The sequence below is a fragment of the Meleagris gallopavo genome, chromosome 7, assembly GCF_905368555.1.
Source record: "Meleagris gallopavo chromosome 7, MGAL_WU_HG_1.1, whole genome shotgun sequence".
In the NCBI taxonomy this organism is placed as follows: Eukaryota; Metazoa; Chordata; class Aves; order Galliformes; family Phasianidae; genus Meleagris; species Meleagris gallopavo.
The window spans coordinates 1,639,062-1,659,771 of record NC_139410.1 but is presented as its reverse complement, the minus strand read 5'-3'; the positions used below and the strand labels follow the sequence as shown (position 1 = coordinate 1,659,771).

At 42.1% G+C, this 20,710-nt stretch overlaps 1 protein-coding gene across 1 annotated transcript; it reads right to left on the bottom strand.

The window, feature by feature from the left end:
• Window positions 1-104: 104 nt before the first annotated feature.
• Window positions 105-20,476, bottom strand: STAT1 (signal transducer and activator of transcription 1). The gene is made up of 24 exons (XM_003207430.5): window positions 19,986-20,476; window positions 18,749-18,877; window positions 17,964-18,108; window positions 16,937-17,035; window positions 15,197-15,292; window positions 14,415-14,493; window positions 13,712-13,803; window positions 12,978-13,129; window positions 12,576-12,734; window positions 11,197-11,289; window positions 10,648-10,707; window positions 10,438-10,467; window positions 10,261-10,354; window positions 9,394-9,435; window positions 8,830-8,913; window positions 8,491-8,589; window positions 8,206-8,341; window positions 6,768-6,823; window positions 6,318-6,412; window positions 4,868-5,007; window positions 3,537-3,722; window positions 2,859-2,934; window positions 2,149-2,251; window positions 105-1,548 (listed from the first exon to the last, which is right to left on the bottom strand). Exons 1-24 carry the CDS (start codon window positions 20,060-20,062, stop codon window positions 1,525-1,527), a joined length of 2,346 nt encoding a protein of 781 aa, XP_003207478.1. The 5' UTR covers window positions 20,063-20,476; the 3' UTR covers window positions 105-1,524.
• Window positions 20,477-20,710: the final 234 nt, after the last annotated feature.

Below are 20,710 nucleotides of genomic sequence, written 5' to 3'. Positions count from 1 at the left end.
TATGTTGCTTTAAGCACCAGGATTGTATCTGCTCAGTGAATAATTAACCAGTTACACATGCGTTATATTCATGAAAGAAATAACACAAACACACAAAGGACAAGTGTCAGTAGACAGTTCCATTTATTTAAAACAGCAAAAAAACAGTCCCTTACAGTGGGGATTATAGTGGGAATTGAAAAGAACAATAATGCTTTTGGGACTACTGGCCACATAGAGGCAAAGCTGACATATGGCCACTGCTTTAAATTTCGTAAGAAAACTTGATCTTGGCTGCTCAAGTTGTAGTTTAAAAGTAATGAAAACAAACTTGCACATAAAACATGGGTAAAAGGTGTAGGTCAAGAATCAAGTGTCTGGTTTTGTTTCACCAAAATTTTAGAGTTCAGTTATTCATGCTAACATGAAAATGTAAGGTCACCAGTTGTTGTGATTCTTTGTTAACCTCAGCTGTTTGGCACAAAAAAATAAGAAAGTGTAGGAACACTTTGCTAGGTCCTTTATATTTTACTTCCCTCAAGCTTTCGCAGGGGCTGCATCGATCTTCCGGGGCAGAGCACTAAATTGAACTGTTTATTTATTTAACCATCAGTGGATCTATTTGGCATATCTGAATGGCAGCCAAGTAGCACTGCAGTCCTGATCTCCCAGGCAGTGGCAGTGGACGGCATCAGGCTCAGAAGCTGCAGTAGGATCCCCAGTGTGGGATCCAGCATCAGTGTTCTGAGAGCCCTTCTGATCAGCTGAGTGCTAATTAGCAGTCTGGACTAATATATGCCCTTAGTCCAAGAGACCTACTGCTAAAGACTACCTTGCCTCTTAACATGAGGTATTAACTAGTTAAGAAGTGCTCTTAACGTCAAAGATCATGCAAAGCATTCTACCCAAGAAGACTTTAACATGAAAGTAAGCAAAAATGAAATGCATATTATGTTTTTTGGTTATGTTCTTCTGCAGAGCAGCATGCTATGGCTGTATCAAAGAAAGCCAGAACAAACTGCAGCAGCACGTGGATTTGCTGTGGTGTATACCTGCAGTGTTCATCTGCTCTTTTTTCTGTGATGCAGAAGAAAATGCAAAGTTTTTCAGAAGCAATTGCTCAGCAGGTAAAGGCTTTCTGAACAGAACCTCTGCAACAGAACGAGCTTTCCTTTGAAGCATTTTATGTACAGCCAGCTACTTCAGCTGTTCCATTCCACTAAAACACTTAGGTGTATGTTTGTTTCTCCCCTCGCTCTTGCTGAGGGCCCCTTGTTCCTGTTCTCCTTTCTTCCTGCACTCTGCTATAGCATCTTGTCAATAGCAAACGGTTTAATGCAATCTTAAATAAAGAAGTGCACGTACAGGGGCTATTCAAATGCTGCTTATATTCCCCCCTAGTTAGAAATTTCTACTGGACTTTCAGGTTGAGAAACTGATGTGCTTTGAATTATGTATAGCCTTCCCAAAGAATTGAAGCCCAACTGTAGAGCAGGATGCAGAAGCTGATGGGCTGTGCTAGTGGTGCAGTAAAAAGATCTAACTTTACGTTGTGTATGCTGAGCACATCTGCAAAAAGAAAAGTACAGGTCAAATAAGCAAGTAGAGTGAGGTCTCAACACTCTGCCTTGTTTGCTTACAACAAAGTCATCCTCGCATTTATAAAGATGTGAATCTGGTGCTCAAATTACTGTGGGGCTGGAGCCGTGCTTCAATTTGTTGTTAATTTTTTTCCTGAAGTGCCACAAAGGTCTGTTATATAATATATATGTATAATATTGGTCCATTAGCAGGCACTACCCCACAGGCACTGGTGCAGCAGTGCCTCCAAGTTGCATGTTTTCTCTAGCTTTTCTCCCTTCCCCAAGCACCACACAAAAGATAATAGCATTATTCCTTCCTCCTTTTCTATCTCCCCGTAAGGAGGAGGGGGAACACTGTGGAAGCTGCACTGTTCTTCACTCCTATCTCCACAAAAAACTGGAAAGATCAACTCACAGCAATCCAAGTTTAAATATGGATTCCCAGCTTCCCTTATACCTTCGAAGTGAAACATTTTGAATTGTTAGCTTGTACTAAGTGTCCAATGTACGTTTGAATGGGGGAAAAAAAAGGAGAAATGGAAATTTAGCCCAATTCTCCTGCAAATAGATGCTTTGTGATACGTACCACTGTGTCAATCTCTGCTGGGTCCACCATCCGAGACACCTCATCAAACTCTTCAGGAGACATGGGCAGCAGATTTTCTGGAGATTGGAGCCTGGATGGGTGGCTAATAGAAAAAGAAGAGAAAGAAACCTTCGCTAAAGAACTGAGGCGTAGTTGTGCTACCATGTCTGCCTCAGAATCCTCAAGTTCCATTAACTGTAGGGGAGCTGTTAGGTCAGGGCTTGAAGTGTGGTGATGGAGCACCTGGAGAAGGGCTGCGTCTGCCCAGGGAACACAGATTGTTTGCACCTGTGATCCTCAGCTGACCAGAAGGGGTGGGCTGAGAGTGGAGCCACCCATGGCTCATCTAAAGGCCAGCCACTGCAGAGAGCGTATTTCTTGAACCTAGGCTGTTTCATGGGGGAGTGCTGCGTTGCCAGAGAGCCCCTTCATCAGCTGGGTGAGTCAGTCTTCTTTCTGTATGTGATCACTGGTTTACCTGTGAATGTTTTGCCTTGGACTGTTTTTGTTTGTTTTTTTAATGTATTTTTACTTTAAAATTTTAATTGCTTTAGCGATAACAGTATATAAACGTGAGCTGATCATATCCTCAAAGAGAGGAAAGATTTGTTAGTGCCAACTGCAATTTGAATGTTATGTACATTGATGAACTACAGCTGAAAAAATCATGCTTAGTTCTTAGAAAAAACAGCATTTATATGAGAACTTACACTTCAGATACAGAGATGAGCTCAGTCCTGATGTAGCCGTTTCCCTTGGGAGTATCTGTATCCATAGGCTCTGGGGCTTCAAGGAAAGAGGAAAAAAAAAAATAAGTGGCTTGTTTTTTTACTAGCAAGCTTATTTCCTGCTGCCATCTTTGTTGTTCCAAGTACAGCTTGTGGCCAAAACAGTATACAGATCTTTCTTGTGCATTTTATGGCACTACGGTTAATTCATTTCATTTCTTGCTCAGTTTTTGCTTTTCCACTATTAAAACAGGGAAACAGTCTCTCCTAAAGGTTCAGGTGGTTGTATCAACATACCCCATCTGGCCCCAGTATCAGTGCAGTGTAATAGTAAATATGACCATTATGGATCCAGCTGTTAGTGGGAACCTACTCTTTTGAAGTATATCACAGGCAAACACAGAAGTGCATTAGAGGCCACAGATAATCATGCTCTCAGGTTCTGAGCTGATTAGTGTAGTTCCTCTCTAGCAACTTTTTCTTAACCTACTGAAGTGCAGGTGCTGGTATTCGGCTTTCAGCTGAGCAGCACTCCAACATGGATCAGGCTGCTGAGATATTCAGTCCCACTGCTGCCTCTTCTTTCTATGCTATGGAAATGATCCGATGTCCAAGTAACTCAAGAACAAATACTCAACATGAGCCACTTAGAGCACTTACCCTCCTTAGGCCTGGAGTAATATTTGCCAAAGGCGTTGTCTTTGGGAATATCTGGGTACAGAAATCTCAGTGGATTTTCAGGAATGTTTTCAGCCGCCATCACTTTGTAGTTGCGAATGATATCAGGGAAAGTAACAGCAGAGAGCTCCTTCTTGGTGTATGGTTCTACTGAGTGGAACTGGGGCTCTACAGATGAGAGAAGAAATTACTCTGAGAGTTAGTTTCCAAGTTTCTTCTAGGACTTAGCAGAAAACCTGCAGATGTTTCCAAAAAACACAGGGCTCAGGTGAGCAAAAGGCTTTAAGCTGTGCTACCTTGGCAACCTTCTGTCAGCTAGTGACATTCAAACTTCACTGCTTATTAGGAAGTTTGATCCTAGAAAGCCGCTGAGGAACTCTTATGGGAAAAAAAAAAGAGAAGTATGAAGCCTTCCTGAAAGCTCCAAATCCTGTCACTTTTTCTTTCTCAGTTTTTGGATTGCTTGGGTATGAGGACAGCAATGAGAAAGAATGAAGAGGTGATTCAAGCACGTGCAGTGCTTTCCCTATTCCAGCTGGAAGCAGCCTTGGGCTCATCCAAGTGAAGTGTCAACACCCAGGCAGGTAGAGTTGATTTAAGCAGTATGATGGGGGAGAGGCCTGGTAGGATTAAGGGAGATTGTATCTTTCTGCAGCTTCAGGGTTTCCAGGCTTCCCTGAATGAGGGTGAGGAAAAAGTAGCACAGCTAACTAAGGTATCAAGTAGTTCATCTGTCCATTCCTGGAAACTGGAGGAAAGAGAACTGTGAAGAAAATGAGGTAAGTGAATATGCAGTTCGCTTGGGAAGAACATGAGAATAAAGGAACAGATGGGATGGAGAATGAATTAAAGAAAGGCATATTGCATGCAAGGTGAAGTAGAGACAGAGAACAATAGTGCAGAGGAGCAAATGCAGCTGTAGTGAACAGTTCCTGGAAGAGGAATCTCTGATGGAGGTGATATGGGGCTAGATGGAAGGAGACAGAGGTTATTTTTGAGTATGTGTACACGTGCATGCTGAAGATCTCTTGCTAAGAGGGAACCTAATTAGGCAGGAAGACAGTGTGTTTGGTCCATGCTTTAGAAACTTTCAGGTCAGAAGCTGTATCTGGGAAGTCTTAATAGACCTAGTTGAAAATTAGCACTACAGAGACCAAATAAGGTGTCCATCTGCTTGTGGCCTGCTGTTTGGCAGGGTGGAATTGCTAGGGTGGTGTGTTGTGCTGTCTCACAGTGTGAAAGAGAAGTGCATGAAAACTTAGTACTCTTAGTGTATACTTCTAAGGCAGAGGTGTTCTCTGTTACCAGCTTACCATTCTGAGATCCTTCTACCCAGGTAAAGGTGATTGCTCCCTCTTTACTGCTTTCACTGAATCTCAGTAAAAATGTTCCTGGTCTTTGGTCCTTCAACAAAGCACGTTCTTTGTCTTTACTGATGAAACCCATGATACAGCTGTACGTTGGGAGGGGAAAAAAAAAAAAAGGAGAGTTAACCTTTCAATATAAAATCTAAGCTGTGCTGGTCTAACTAGGGAAACTAACAAGCTTTTTTCCACTTAAAAGAGCCGATGTATTTATGAAAGCCCCTTAGAAAGCTTTGTCCTGTATGCAGCTGGGAAACCAGCAGTGGGACTGACAGGCTGGAGCTGCACGGTGGGAGCCATGAATCAGCACTGCTCCCCTCATTGCTCTTCCTTTTGCCTGGTGGCTTATCTAAACATTTATCTAAGCTTGGCATAAAAGAAGATGTCTCTTGCTATGAAAATTAGGCTGTGGAAGCAGAAGTCAAGTTGTGTGTGCTGCTCAGATCCTAACAGCAGTTTTAGCTTTAAAAGCACGTTAATGATTGTCTTCTGCCTTCCCATTCCTGAGTATGAAGCAAGGCAAGCGTTCTCCTAATACTTAGTCATTTGTTAAATGAGTCCCTGAACTTGTGTTCTATTCTTGTTAGCTGCTCATTTTCTGTTTGGAAGTGAAACAAGGCCATTATTTAGAAGGCTTAGACCAAACTCATCTAGAACTGGGTGGTTATAATTTGAAATCTGCTCTTGAATGCTGCAAGAGCAATTCTGCTGTATGTCCTGCAGACCTGTGGGATCCCTTGTGGTGAGGGAGCTGCTTGATAGGATTTCCAAATATGGAAAAATACAAACAGACAACTAAAAATGCACAGTTGTGAACGTGACTGAACCTGTTCTTGGCAGAAGTTACTTCTGAAATCGGTAGTACTGGAATGCAAGGCTTGATAACGCAGTATAAAAAGGCAAATGGAACTGATTTTCAACTTCAGACTTACTACTCTCTGTCCTATTATTAAAGACTAGTTCCCTGGCTCCTATGGTAGGTAAAGTTTGGTGTTTGGCAGCTGCCACCTACCGGAGGTTCACTATTATTGTCTGTGGAAGTCTTTTTTTGTTTTAAACGTGGGTGATCACTTTATGAATGATACGTTATTGTACTTTAGTCTTCCCTGACAAACACAAAAGGGGCTCTGTTGTGTAGGAAGAATCTACTTATAGCAGAAGCAGAATTGAGAAATTAAATGATCAGAGCCCTCCTCTGCAACTTGGACATCTGATGTTTTTTGCTTGAAGTAGCTGTATCAGTGAAATCTTCCTCACTGCTAGAATTTGTTTGCTTCAGGATTTTCTGGTTACAAGATATACTTGATTCCATTCCAAGTATCAGCACAAACAACCTCACAATGCAACCATGAAGTGAGAGGTTAGAGACTTGATACTTTTAATTTAATTCAGGTCTTACCCGTCGTTCCAGAGGCACAAGAGGTGTTTCTTAATAAGTTCCAGGATTCCCTCTATCCACAGCCAAAAAGGGAAACTTTTATCATTTAGGTTTTCCTGAAATTCAGAGATGGGGAAGCATGAGCGTTAACTGCAGAGGAAGCAAGCTCTTTGAAACAATGCCATCACCTTCCTGTTCTTGCATGTTTCTTCCCTTTCTTCTTCACCCCACCTCTACTTCAAAGGGACACGAGATACTGAAAATGAATCATGTGCTGAATCTTAAGGCAAGAGGCAGGGAGAAAGAAAAGGCAGCCTGAGCCCAAATTACTCACAGGTGTCACTGCTTAACTCTTAGACAACTGTGCTCGTTTAAGAATACAGAAAAGGCTCCGATTCTTGGATGGGCAGAAATATGAAACAGAACAAACACAAAGAAAATCTTAATTTCTCTTCTTAATAGAGTTCATACCTTGCAGAATCTTGTCCAAGGAATAAGGCCATCATGAGATCCTCCACTTGTTGGCCCTGAACAGAAAATATCAACTTCAGTCACAATCCATACATTACGGACAAGAAATGACTTAGAGCAGCAAATTCTGAGTGCTAACTTAAAACTCTGAGGTGGTGGACCAAGAAGGAAAATAAAAGGAAGGCTACTGTATTTTATAGGCTAGCACAGGGAGCACTTGTAAAGTTCCTATCTGAAGTTCACTGCATGAGAATGCATTTAAGCAGGCCACAGATTACAACACGAGCTTTGCCTAATGGGAGCACATCTCTTCTACAGCAGAGCAGGTAAACAGCAATCCATAAGCTTTTTTTGTAGGAGCTCAGCAGACTCTAGAACATCTTCAAGAATTTTTCTGTCTTAGAATCATAAAATGATAGAACGGTTTGGATTGGAAGAGACCTTAAACATAATGTAGTTCCAACCCCCCTGCTATAGGCAGGGACACCTCCCTCTAGACCAAGTTGCTTACTTGTAAACTTGTAGGCTTTGGTCTCAGAAAATGACTCCTAGGTCTGTCCTAAATATACTCTTCCTGTTTCTGTTGCAATCGTTTCCCCTCCTTATTTTAATAGTGTGTTTCACAATTGCATCAAAACTGCAAGGAAACCCCTGTGCTGTGACCACAGTATCTAGAGCTTTGCAGACAGTGAATGTATTTGGGACCTGCTTCTTTCCGTTACAGACTATACTTAGAATCTGGAATATTTTTTTAAGTAACTGCTTTTAGGTGCAGAAATGAGATTTAAATACCATCCTTACTAAGGCTTTCTGAAACTAAAGTATTAGGGGAACGTACCAAATCAAACAGTTCTATTCTGAGTTTCCTATGCAAACTCAGTAGCTGTGACAGATGCCCAGCCTCTCAGGCAAACTGACACATTTAGAAAACAAAACCCATGGCTGATCAGACTCTTAGTAAGGATGCTGGTTTTGGAGAATCTTTATTTGATATGCTTCAACAGTTCTGTAGTTTGTGAGCTTCAATATTGCAGCTACGTGTTGGCAGACAGAGTAAGCATTCCTTGCTGGGGCATATGTTAAGTTAAAGCTACTAGAGATATTAAAAAACAAACAAAAAAAAACAAAACAAAAAAACAAATTGAGCAGTTTTTCAAAAGGGAAAAGCAGCCTTAATTAGTGCTACCCTGGTATACAAAACTCCAAGGCTAGGGCTACAGATTTCACATCGCTGACCTTCTTTTGCAAACTCTTACTGTATTGAAAACTGCAAAACACTGCATTGCTACAGTGTGATATTGCCTAACGGGAAAAGGAGTGACAAGTTGCAAAAAACTTGAAATACATTGTAGAAAACCCATAGAACTTGCTTCAGTTCAAACAGGCCACCTGCTTGTTCAGCTGAACCAAAAAGCTTAGGGATAGAGGCAGACAGTACCAAGTAGTTTCTCTCCCAGCATGTTCAGTTGATCTGTGTTAAGTCCTCTTTTTGTCACCGAAGAGAACTGCCAGCTCAGAACTTCAGAAAGTTTAGACCACTTTGCACAAGGTGGGTTTAGAAAGAAGGACAAATTCTAGAACAGAATGGAAAAATACAATGTACAGTCAGTAAGCGTAAATTCAAGCTCTACCCCAGCTTGAACGCTTGAAAACTACACTTCTGATACTGTGCAGACTACTCCTATGTGCAAGGAAGGGAGAAGTGTTTTTGTTTTGCCTGTACCTTGGGATCAGAGGACAGCATGTTGAACCATAAGATAGAAGCCCATCCACTTGGAAGCTGGCTCACGTTAGAGATGACAATGATGGGAAGCGATGTGGTCTGAAAGGGACACAAAAGAAACACGTCAGAGTGCTCTGTATCTCTGCTGCAGTCCTTCACTAGATGACTCACAAAACTGTTTCCATTCTAACTCCCTGCTTTCTCTTTCATTGGAAACGTACACGCAGGGGAGAGAAATTCAGTATGATATACTAGGAAGAGTTGGGTGATTCTGTCAAATAGAGCTGTGACACAGGGGAAGTTAATTCCATTTCCTTCATTTAAGTATTTAAGTCTTACCTCTAGCTCTATTACTAAGCCAGGCTGGCACAGCTGTGTCTCAAAACTCAGAGAGTGAAGTTCTTCTGTTACAATAAGAGGACCCTTTGAAGATGAAGGAAAAGAAAAAAAAATAAAATCAAAATCTTTGGATTTTCTATAGGGGAAAACCCTCTTTCCCAAGGTTACTGGCTCTGGGATGCTCCTTGTCTGGACTTCAGAAACGGTTTACAGGCCCCAGTCAAGTGATAACACTCATTTCCTTGAATGTTGTGTTAGGATGGGTACTTTCTCAGCATCTCTGTTTTGGCTGCTACTCAGAAGCCACAGAAAAATCTGCAATTACTGGGAAGCCCTGTTAAAGTTAGTGCCAACGAGGGAGAGTCCTGAGGGACATCGTTCTGGCAGTAGCTCTCAAATGCAAGCATCTCCCACACAGATCGCTTCCCGGAAGTGCTGAACTCTACTGGTTGTGAGACTCCCCTGTGTTTTTTTTAATGGGGTTGAATGGAGCATTGTCTTAAATATCTGAATGTTTTCTTGGCTTTGTGTTAAAGCTTTGTGAAGGAGGTCACTGTTGCATACCTCATTTGTTCTGTTTCCTGCGTTCTTCTGTTCTTTCAGTTGCTGCAAAAAAACAACAACAAAAATCTGTCAGTCACTTACTTTAGCCAGTAGCATACACAAATGTTTACATGCTGAAGTTCCTTAACAGTATGTAAACTTGCTGCACTACTGTCTGGTCCTTCGTGGTACCAGTCTTTTATTAAGTATTCATTTGTGAAAATATCATCTGCACCATTAGGATGCAATGTCTTTTACATAAGAGACTTCAGAAGCGGAATGAAATCAGAAAGGATGAGATGAAATACTGGTTTATTAAACAAAACCTCAGAATTTGTTGTCCAGTTCAGGAAACTGGTAGTGTTTCTTCTGGATAACAAAGAGACTTCCACATGAACTGGTTTAGGACTTGCATTTTTTTTCCTTTCCTGTTGCCATGACAGAAGCAATCTAATTCACTTGTCACACTCTGTAAATCCAGAGTTGTATAGTCTAAAAACACTGACTTTCTTGTTGAAAAGGAATTACTTAGTTTTTTGTTCCAGTCTCTAAGATCTTTAAAATACTCCATGCTCTTCTTTCTCTGAGTCCTCCTCAGAAAAAGCAAAAATGCTATGTCTAGGCTTCTTCTCTTCCTCCAACCAACTCCTTACAGCATGAAACATATGGCAGCTAAGATTTTTTTGCCTGTCTGGCCCTATTTCAATGACAAAAGCAATACCATTTCGATTGAAACAGGCCAAAGATCTTGAAAAAGGAAGATCATGTTAATTAATGGTTCCTCTTTTACACAAGTAAACAAGGGTTTCAATGAAAAGCAAACTGTCAGCTTCCTACCACACCCTCTGCTCACACAATTAAATGTGTAAATTAAAGAAAGGCTCCTACCAAATGCCTGAATTCTGCTGCTAAACTTCCATTAGTAGATTCTTCCATGTTCATTACTTTGGTGTTTGTTCCTAGAATATTAAATTTCCTGAATCTACAGAAAGAGAGAAAAGAATTAGGGGGCTGAAATTATTATAGGAGCCCAACTTCAATGTATCTAACTGTGAAGCTACTTACCCTTTGACTGAGTTCTTTTCATTTACATCTCTGTCAAAAAAGAAAAATTAAAGATCTTCTAAATATTCTGTATATGGCAGATCTGGTTGTTCTAATAGTTGATTAAGAACTGGTAAAAATGCTTGTGTGAAATCTCTTGTGTAAGAGAAGCAATTGGTTTGAGCAGTCAAAACATGCACTGCCTTACAGAAGGAAAGGAATGCGACATACTTATCAAATAAAACTTTCACTTTCAGGTTGTAGTTCAATTCCTGCAATTTCACCAGCAATCTGGGGGGGTGAAAAAGAAATAAAAATGACTACCACTGCAAAAGATAGCAGCACTATAAAGGAAACGCTTATCACAGATATATTTAAGCTGCAGAACTCAAAATCATGTACTGGCCCCAAGCCTGCTCTGTATAAGCTAATGAAGATGAAGTGACAGGATAAATTAGCAGTGTCTGTACAACTGATCCCAGCTCCTGATTTAGAGATAAAAATAGATTGGCAAATGAGTTATTCACGATCAAACAGTCTGCATGTTCCTGACCTACTACTGGCTGGTTGTGTTTCTCAGGCACTCCATCATCACCACCCCAGTCAAGGGTAAAAACTGAAAGTTAAATGTGTTAGAAGACATGCTGCTGCCATGTTACACTATCCTTGTCCCCCTGAGCTCAGCACTTGGTCTACCTGTAAGATGTGCAATCCTCCCAGCTGTAGGAAGCCAATCAAATGAAAGGCTTAACACAAAAGAAGGAGAAACAGAAAACATACCTCAGCTTCACAGTAAACTGTACTCCTGTCTTCAGGACTAATGGCCTCTGTGGGTGTGTTGGCATGCAAGGCTGTCTCTCTACCACAAAGGAGCTATGAAAAGAACAGATGAATGCCTTGATTTGTTAATGTATTCTTTAAGGAACATGAAGTTACATACAGAAAGAACTTGCAAAGAATGGGGATTTACCAAGAATACTGCATGCTTTATCTATTAATTCATTCTGTGCGTGGGTTTCTTTGCTTGCTTCAGTGGGGTTAATTTTAAGACTTCATAAGGTATTGTTTTCCTAAGTACATGCCCTGTCTGGGGAGGACAAATACCATCTCCAAATTCCCCGAAATCAAACAGCGTGTAAATACGGAGGTAACTTGTGTAATTCAGGTGAGGAATTTGGCTTCACTTGCACTTCTCAGCTTGTGTTACAGCACCGTAACACGCACCCAAGAGCTAGATCAGCTAGACTGGGGATTCAGCAAGGGCTAGCTAACCCCACAGCAAACTCCTGAGGCGAACCTGTTCTAACGCACTCCAAACTGTTCCTATCACGAGTGCCGTTTGTGCAGCACTGTGCTGTACAGACAGGTATATTGCATTTGCAGGTCCTGGGCATCTTAGCAAGTTGAGACATTTCCCTCCACTTGCACGTGAGAAAACTAGACTAATACAGCCCTTCCCTGTTGACCTTCACTAGACTGAAGACTAATACCTATGCTCTCTAACTATAGACTAGTGGTTAAGGCACGTGAACGGGTCTTTGTCCCCTTACAGGGGGTTACATACTGCATCTAAGCCTCGGTTCTGTATCTGCTACTCTCAAATCTTCTGCAGCACAAACTATTGTCAACTATATGTTTAAAGAATGAGACTGTGAAGCTACACGTAGCACGTAATAGCTACAGTAACTTGTGTCATAGAGGCGGGACTTAGGTAGGGCTGCTCTCCCTTGTCTCTTGCTGGAGACAAGGAAGATGCAGCCAGAGCCAAAAGGAGGAAGAATCTAGTATTTATCTTGGGCACAGCTTGGTGTGGATGCATCCATTTTCCTACATCCATTTACTTGAGCTGATTTGCAGGGTTGAAGCTGAAAGCAAGAAATGGATTGCTGGACTAGGAATTTGATTCTGTAATCGATACACATTGTAGCAAAGCCCCTGCTGACCTAAATGATGGCAGCCCACAAACCCTTTCCACAAGCCTAAGCCTCTGGAAAAACAAAAAAGGAGAGAATCTCGAAATAGTCAATTAATGTTTGTGACAAATTCAGGAAAACCTCAGAAAATGCAAGTTAGCGTGCATGAAACGCTGAGCAAACAGAAGGGAAGACTCCAGATCCATTCATTCACACAACCACAAGAAGGCTTTTCTAGCCTGTTACCTCTGGATAAGCTGTTTGAAAAGGCTGTGCGTTCGGTCCTGCAAAACTTGTTTGTTTTTTGTGATGGGGTCAGGGTCATAAGTAAGTTTCTGCTCCAGTTCCTCAAGCTTTTTGAGCTGCTGGCGAACTTGCTGCAGGCTTTCAGCAACAATGGTGAACCTACAATTAGACAGTTCTGTTATTTTTAGCACGTTTTCGTTGTAACAATGCTGAGACAGCAGCAAGTTAACTGTCCCTAAGGACTGCAGGGGTAGCATTGCTTGCTCATTGGAGATGCGATAGTAAAATCAATGACCCTTAGTTAAGCTGTGGCAGAATGAAAACATAATCAGCACACGTGGCATATCTGACAGGCCTGGTGATCTGTCATACTTTGAGTGCCTGACTTGACTAGAGGCTTACCAGTTCTGTAGCTGGTCAAGACAGGCGTTGGGTGGGCCACCAATGCATGCAGTCTGTTGCCTACGTTTCCACTCCACCAGCTCCTCATTAATAAGAGCACTCTGTGTGTGCTCCGTGGTGTTCAACAGCTGTATTATCTTGGTCACCACTTCCTAAAGGAAATATTGAAGTAACCTGTTTATTAAAAATACTTGAGCTAAATCAATAATTATTTTTTCTGTATAATGCTGTGCCTTGCAAAACTTGTCAATGACTTTTAAGTAATAGTTCCTTTCTATCAATAGAGCAGTTCTTTCAACCTACCTACCTCTTCTTAGTTAAAGCATTAGCTAGGTTAAGTGGATAAACAACATAAATTTAGTACTACTGACTTCTAAAGAGGTGCATTTCATCCACATACCTCCTAAGTGTATACTTGGGACCCTCTAGTGTTTGCTGGAAATTTGAGCACTGCAGCGAGTAAATCTGCTTAAACAAAATATAGCTGCAAACTCTTTGATTGCTCTTTTTCCCCCTTAAAAGCATGACAACTGATACTACATTTCCCTGGTGTTCTCTGAGCTGTACCCGATCGATTTTGATAAAGGCAGCTAGAAGAGAAATATTTCTGCTCAGCAATATTCTAGATTTCTATTAAGGATGGAAAGAACTAAGTGTTGCTTCATATGTGAGCAGAGTTTTTTGTTTTTAAATAGGAATGACAAGTCATTCCAGTGAGAAAACTAAGATGTTACCTTTCTCTTGATGTCAAGTAAGAAAAACATCTTTTGGAGATTCATCTGTTCTTTCTTACATTCCTCTTGTGATGCACCATTGGGCTCATACTCTGTAAAATAAGTCCAAATTGTGAATCTGAGGTTGGAAAACTGCAGCAGGACAAGGTCTTGTGATTTCAGGAAAGATGGAGTGAGAAAAAACCTCCCATGCAGTGTGCCCTAACTACCACTTCAACTGCCCACTGACCTTAAGCTAAAAACACCCATGTGCCTTATGGAAACTCTGCCTGCCATGAAGTACAAAGAGCAAGAATGGGGCTCGATGCTCCCTTTTCCAACCACAACCCTCTTCTAAGGGCTAATCAACTGTAAATTTGTGTTGGAAAATAAAGCTTTTTTTGAAATAAAATGGGGGGAGGGAGGAGGGGAAAAGAGCTATATATACAAAAATGAACCCAGTGTGGTCAGAATCTGCATGGTTTGCTGCTTCTAGAAGTAAATGGGTGTAAAGGACAAAAGAACACTGCGTTAGCAAAAAAAGCTCTTGTAAGAACAGACAAAGAAAATCTATTTTGGGGAATTCAGGTTTTAGCATAAAGCAGAAATAATGGAGGAGAGATGTGATCAGTAAGTTTGCATATAAAATTTAGTTTCCTGAGGTAAGAATAAACTCTGCTATCTTATGAACTGCACGCAATAAGGTATGTCCTCAGTAAATTACCTCTATTCTGGAAGGTTTTATGTTTAAAGTCATATTCGTCTTGCACATCCTCTAGTGTCTTGATGTCTTGTTCTACATCCTATAAAGCATGAATGAAGACCGAACAATTACTCAATTTTACATTATGCAAGACTGTGTCTGACCAGGATCTGCCTGCCAACAAGCACTTACACTGATGAATGTCCTTTCTTGGAATTCCGTAAGAGGAAATATTCTAAAGTTAACCACTATCTAGTTACCTTCCCTCTCTCATTTTAGCAAACAAAAATCTGTCCAAAGTAAAACACAAAGCCCTCAGTGCCTGGCCATACCCGTTGAGAGAACTTAGAAGAACCTAGGCGACCATCTGGGACAGCATATGGCATCTTCAACTTTCTTCAAACTCTCGAGTATTGCATGAAAAAAGCTTACTCTTGGGACTGTATTTATTAACTATGCTAACAGGAGAAAAAAAAATCTCTATCTTCTAGTAAACAAAGAAATGTCAATTTATCATCTTTCTTTGGTTACATAGTATTCCATATAGGTAACATGTTTTTCTTGCTAAAATTTAAGCACAATAAATTTGATATGGCCACAATAGCCAAATCCCAATCCGTACTGCAGTGCTATTGACAAATACTGATTTGCTATGTATCAGTGACTGATAATAGAGTAGAAAACCAAACAGTTGCCTAATTTACACTTGTTATTTAAAGAATACTTCATGCACTGAAAACTCTTCAACACGTACGATTTAACAAGCACTACTTCAAATACAGCTGGAATCATACTATACTTACTGTAACACTGTTTTTTACAGCCTTAACTTTCGCATCGAGCTCCTTCTGTTTGTCCAGCATCCCAGTCATGGTGTTCTGTACACCTCCCACTTCCATCTGAGTTAGGGAAGCAGAACAAAATCAGAAGTCAAACAAGACTGAACTAGCAGCAAATACTTCTTAATTAATGTCAGTTGTTGGCTTTTGTTGACCAACAGCCTAGTTGAGGTATTACTTGTTCTGATGAATCATAGTACTTTTTTTATAGAAGTGACTTGTGAAGAAAAAGCAAGGGTGCAGAAATGTCTTGCATGTGGAGATGTTGCATGTTTTGTCATAGCAGTAATAAGCTATAAAAAAAACTTCTCTGCACAAATCTTTTTTGTTTTATTTGCTTATCTTCATGTATTTTCTAATTACATTCCAGGAAAACAGCAACGCTGACGCCTGGATCGCATCTCCTTTAAGTGTTAGATTTATCCACTCTGGTTCTGGTGAGGAAAGCAAGAGGCACAAAAACAAGACAGGCTGGCATACAGGGTAATGCAGTATGCAGTTTATTTCCTACAAGGCATTAAAGCAAACTTCAGATCACAGCACTGGAAGGTTTCATTTCAGAAACTCATAGCGTGTCTTCTCTCAGGTAGAGTTCCAGTAGTTTCAAAGACAGGATTTTTGTTCCACGTGTAACTACTATAAGTATTAGAAACATAGTTTTGCCAATGCAGGCAACTTAGAAACTGGCAAAGGTTCCCAACATAAGTTTAAATGGAACCATGATGGCAATTTGAGTATTGTCTAACAGAAGTGTCTCTTTTTTACGGTGCTTATAAGTTGGCTTGTTCTGAGAAATAAGAATCATTACAGGAAATCAGAGGGTAGGGTATGGTGTTTCCTACAGTGCCAACAATATGTGGAAGAAGATTTATTTCCTTTTTTTTTTAAAATGATTATGAATAGAAACAGCTGGAATGCTGAAAAGGAAGTTTTGGGTGCTTCATTTTTATAAGCCAGCACAGAATCTGGCAGCTGCATTGCAGCTCTGAGGAAAGTATCTGGGAATGGCTTTGCTCAAGTTGCATAGTTAAGAGAGCAATTTCAGACACAGCTGCATTAGGATGAGTGTTGAAAGCCTGTGCTCCAATGCTCTTAATTCTCTCTGTAACACTATCAAAAGTTTGCTGTAAAGGGAAGAATTTCTGTCTCAGAACATAATGTGCTCAGTCAGTTATCGCTTTATTTCAATAGTAGATTGGACGTAGTACATGGCTTTCTTAACTGTGGATTTTTTTTTAATTGCAACACAGTTCTTGGAAAGGAAAACTCAAACAGATGCGCTGCCAAAGAACTGATGAGGAGAAGAATATGCTTTGCCTACGGTTCAGTGGTTCAGTTTCAAATACATAAATTAAATATTGAGTGTAGCCGGGAAAGAAGAATAGCGTCACTTTGTGAGACAGTCCACAGACCCACTAAAGCTCAGCTGCTCAATAAAGAGTAAATCAGGAATAAAACGGAGAAGGAAGAAAGCTGCAATCTTCTTGGAGAAATAAGGCAAATGCTATTGATTAAAATGTAATAAAATCTGATGAGCACCTTAGGCCATAGTTAGAATTAAAACCAGTTGTGCACATTACTCAAAGAATCAAAATTACTTTCTTGCCCTTTCCGCCTCTGAATAGCTCATGCTACTCAAACCAGCTGGTGTGTCCCAAGTAAAGGGCAGACAAAACTGCAGTGGACTTTTCAAAACTAACTTACCTGATTAGACAATTGTGCACTGTTCAATATTTTCCTCTCCTCTTTCAGACAGTTGTGGATGATCATTGCCATGTGTATCGGGTCTTCTTGGAAGTTATCCTGGCATTAAATATGGGCTATTGTTAAACTTCATATGTGTAATCTCTTGTATTTCATTAAATCAATTGACAAAAATAACATTTGTCTGGTTAGACCTGAGTTTTAACTTGCTTCAAGACCACAAGGACTGCAACCTCTAAGAAGTAGTTTTTGCACCTGTTATTTTACTTGGTTTTGTGAGGGTACAAGGAGTTGATGGGACTCGTCACTTAACAATGAGAGAGGGCTGGAGATGTTACTGGAAAAAGGAAGATAGTACACTGTAGTCCTGGAGATACTTTGTCCTCCCTCAAGAGCCACACTTCCACACCTTGGAGGTATAGCTGCAGTTTTTGAAGAGGAGTTCTAGCTTCACAGGTACAGCTCTTGCTCAGGAAGATAAAGGAGGGATGTTGGTTGGCACTTGGGAACGTACGGACAAGGGAAATAATCAAATCCACAAATACATTCCGCAGTGCCATCCACTACCCAGTCCTTGCTGGGTCCTTCTTTTTGCTAGTATAATATGATGTAGAGAAGTACAGATTCCTTGCTATTTATTGTGATTCTGTAGCTATATGTAAGGATTTATTCTCCTGTGTCTCTTCTGCATCAGAGACTTCTCAAGACACTGAATGAACTGCTCGGGGAAGTAAAGGGGCAAGCAAAACTGCATTCCTGTACGTACTCCAAATACATGCAGTAAACACCTTACAAACCACAACTTCTGTTTCTTGAGTTCTCAGAAACTGTAACTGTACTGTTAATGAAACTAACTTTGTATCTGTAGCCAACTGAAAACAAAAATAAAAATGGACTAACGTTTGAATTCTGACTTTTAAAATTAGGGTACTCAAATAATCTCTGGAAAATCCCTCGTGGCAGAATATTCTGCGTAGGGACATCCGACTGCAGTATGGGAGGTATTTAAACATATGCCAGGGCATACCTGAAGATTACGTTTGCTTTTCCTTATATTGTGTTGCAGCAAAAAGTTGTTTTCTATCAAAAATCGGCTAAATTGATCGTCAAGCTGTGACAGCAGGTCATGGAATAGCACCGTAGCAAAAGATACGTTGTTGGCTGCATGTTCCCTAGAATAAATTCAAAGTATGCTTGCGTTAAATACTTTCAACCAGCATCCAAAACGCACTACAGAGAACGTTTTATTAATCCCCAGCTCCAGCTGTAATACGTGTGAGCAGGAAGAGCTGCTTTCAACATGTTAGTCTCTTTCTCCCACCTTCTGCTTTGCTTTCCTTGATAGAGAACTGTTGCTATTCCTCTGTGCCACTCTTGCCACATGTTGTGTGACATCACTGACCCATTCCATGCATATCAGAAAGCTGGAAGTGACTCTGATGCATATGGACATGGTATAGAGCTAAACGACACTCTACAGAACTTTTGGAAGACAGTTCCAAGTTGATGAATGGTGAGAGCGTGGGGTTCCAGGGCAACTGATTGCCTTAAAATAGCTGCTTTTGTTTGATATTAACCGATGAAAACAGTAAATGGTATACTTGTTACTCTAGATGTCAGGTTCCCCTACGTAGATTAGATTCCCACCCCTTCTCAAGACTATCAGCTGCACAGCTAACCAAGTGTCCTACCAGCAAAGGTGTCCTTAAGTCCCTAGCAGCTTGCTTCCCCGCTACTTTCCCGCTATCTGTCACTCTCCATGCACCAGAATGTTTAGTATCATATAACAACAAATGTCAATTTTATGCTTACCAATCCTGGTTTTCCAGCCACTGTGCTAGGTACTGCCTGATTTCCATAGGAAAGCTGTCATCGTACAGCTGGTGAACTTGCTCCAAAAACTTGGAGTCAAGTTGCTGTAGCTGGTACCACTGAGTCATCCTGGGAAGCGGGGAATAAAAGCAGTGTAAGTGTAAATGCTTAAGATAACATTAGAGCTGAACAGGTGAAAAGTCACTCATTCCAAGTTTTCATTAAAATGGTAAAATTGGAGGTCAGGGGAAAATTGAAGGAAAACTGCTCTAGCAAACAGAAGCATGTTCTGTTTTTCGATGAAATGGAACAAACTAACAACTGAAACATCATTCAACTTCTTCTGTGCTGCTTTTAATTAGAAAAACTGAAAATTAAGACCGTCCTTACACTAGTTGCGTCGACAGAAGTCAGTCAAAACTTAAACCACTCTTCCCTATGAAAAGTTGCATTTTTTTTCCCTCTGAATACACGATTTTCACAACATGGAAAGTATCAGCACTGCTACTGCTTGTAGGGGAGCTGTTAGGTCAGGTCTTGAAGCGGTGATGGAGCACCTGGAGAAGGGCAGTGGCTGCCCAAGGAGCACAAATTGCTTGCACCTGTGATTCCCAGCTGACCAGAAGGGGTGGGCTGAGAGTGGAGCCACCCATAGCTCATATAAAGACCAGCCACTGAAGGGAGAGCATCTCTTGGATCTGGTCTTCTTCATGTGGAGTGCCGTGTTGCCAGAGTCCCTTCACCAGCTGGGTGAGTTTGACTCTTCTTCCTGTATGTGATTGTTGCCCTACCTGCGAATGCTTTGCCTGGTATTGTTGAGAGCCTGTCAGAAGCAGTTTTGTTTCTTTATATTCAGTTTAATTCTCCCCTCTTTTAGTTTGAAGTCTTTCCCTCGTCCTGTCATAACAGACGCTGTTAAAGAGCACGTCCCGTTCTTTTTCACAGCCCTTCAGAGCCTGACGGGCTGCTCCTAGGTCCCCTCGGAGCCTTCTCCTGTTCTCCCTAGGTCGCACTTTCCTTCCAACTCCCAGACTTCAGGCTAAGGCAGCGCTCTGTGCAGCAGACGCAGGTTGCTTACAGCTGAGCCATAAGCTAAGCGAAGCCATGCTGAACAGTGACCGCCATTACAGCGCGGCAGCAGGAGCAGACGGTCAGTCCAAGGGTCACAGCTGACCCTGAGGGAGATGAGGTGCAAGCCCGCCCTGCCCTCGCCCATCCCCGCGTTGCCCGCACTCACCCGCTGGAACAAGCCGCCCCGGCACTCCGCTGGCGCCCCTTGCCCGCGCCCAGAAATACCCGCACGGACGCGGCCATGGGGACTCGTCGCGGGGCCAATGGGAGCCCGGCCCACGCCGCCTGGACCAATAGGCACACGCGGCGCTGCCAGGCGCCCCGCCCCCTGCCCTTTTTCCTTTTGGAGGAGCGGAGGGTCGCGAGCTGGGTTGCCTCTAGAAGCGTGCGGCTCTGTGGGTGCGCGCGGGTCTCATGTGTTAGGGAAAGGCTGCGCGGCCTGTGGCGCTAAGGAGAGAGGGGAGCAGCGTGACGGTGCGTGTCAGAACGCAGTGTGTTCGAGAAGCAGCGTGTAACGAAGTAGGATACGCGAGACACAAGCGAGGCAGGGCCGCTGTTTTCCCAGTCCCGGGCTGTCTCTTCTTGCTCGGTTCCCTCAGCGCTGCCGCCCCGTTCCCGCCCGGCCGACTGCAGACCACCCGGACGGCCGCCCGGCCCCGTGCGGCACAGTGCGCAGGCGCGGTGGCGGCTCTCGTTAGGAAGCGCTGCACCACGTGATTTCGGGGAAAGGCTCCCGTCGCCCAGAAAGGGCCCGTTGGCGGGAAGGCGAAACCGAAAGCTTTGGCACTGTCCCCGCCCCGCCACAATCTGTGTCCGAACTGCGGGCGGTGGAATCTTCCTACAGAGCCGGGGTTGGAAGGACCGCTGTGTTCAACTAGCACAACCGTCAGC

Bases quoted from the DNA above. Each gene is read 5' to 3' on its own strand.
- STAT1 (XM_003207430.5), bottom strand. From the start codon at position 20,062: ATGGCCGCGTCCGTGCGGGTATTTCTGGGCGCGGGCAAGGGGCGCCAG. The intron at 13,804-14,414 runs GTAATTTACTGA...CTTATTTTACAG, and splicing joins TAAAACCTTCCAGAATAGAG to AGTATGAGCCCAATGGTGCA. The intron at 10,355-10,437 runs GTAAGTAGCTTC...CTCTTTCTGTAG, and splicing joins GAAAAGAACTCAGTCAAAGG to ATTCAGGAAATTTAATATTC.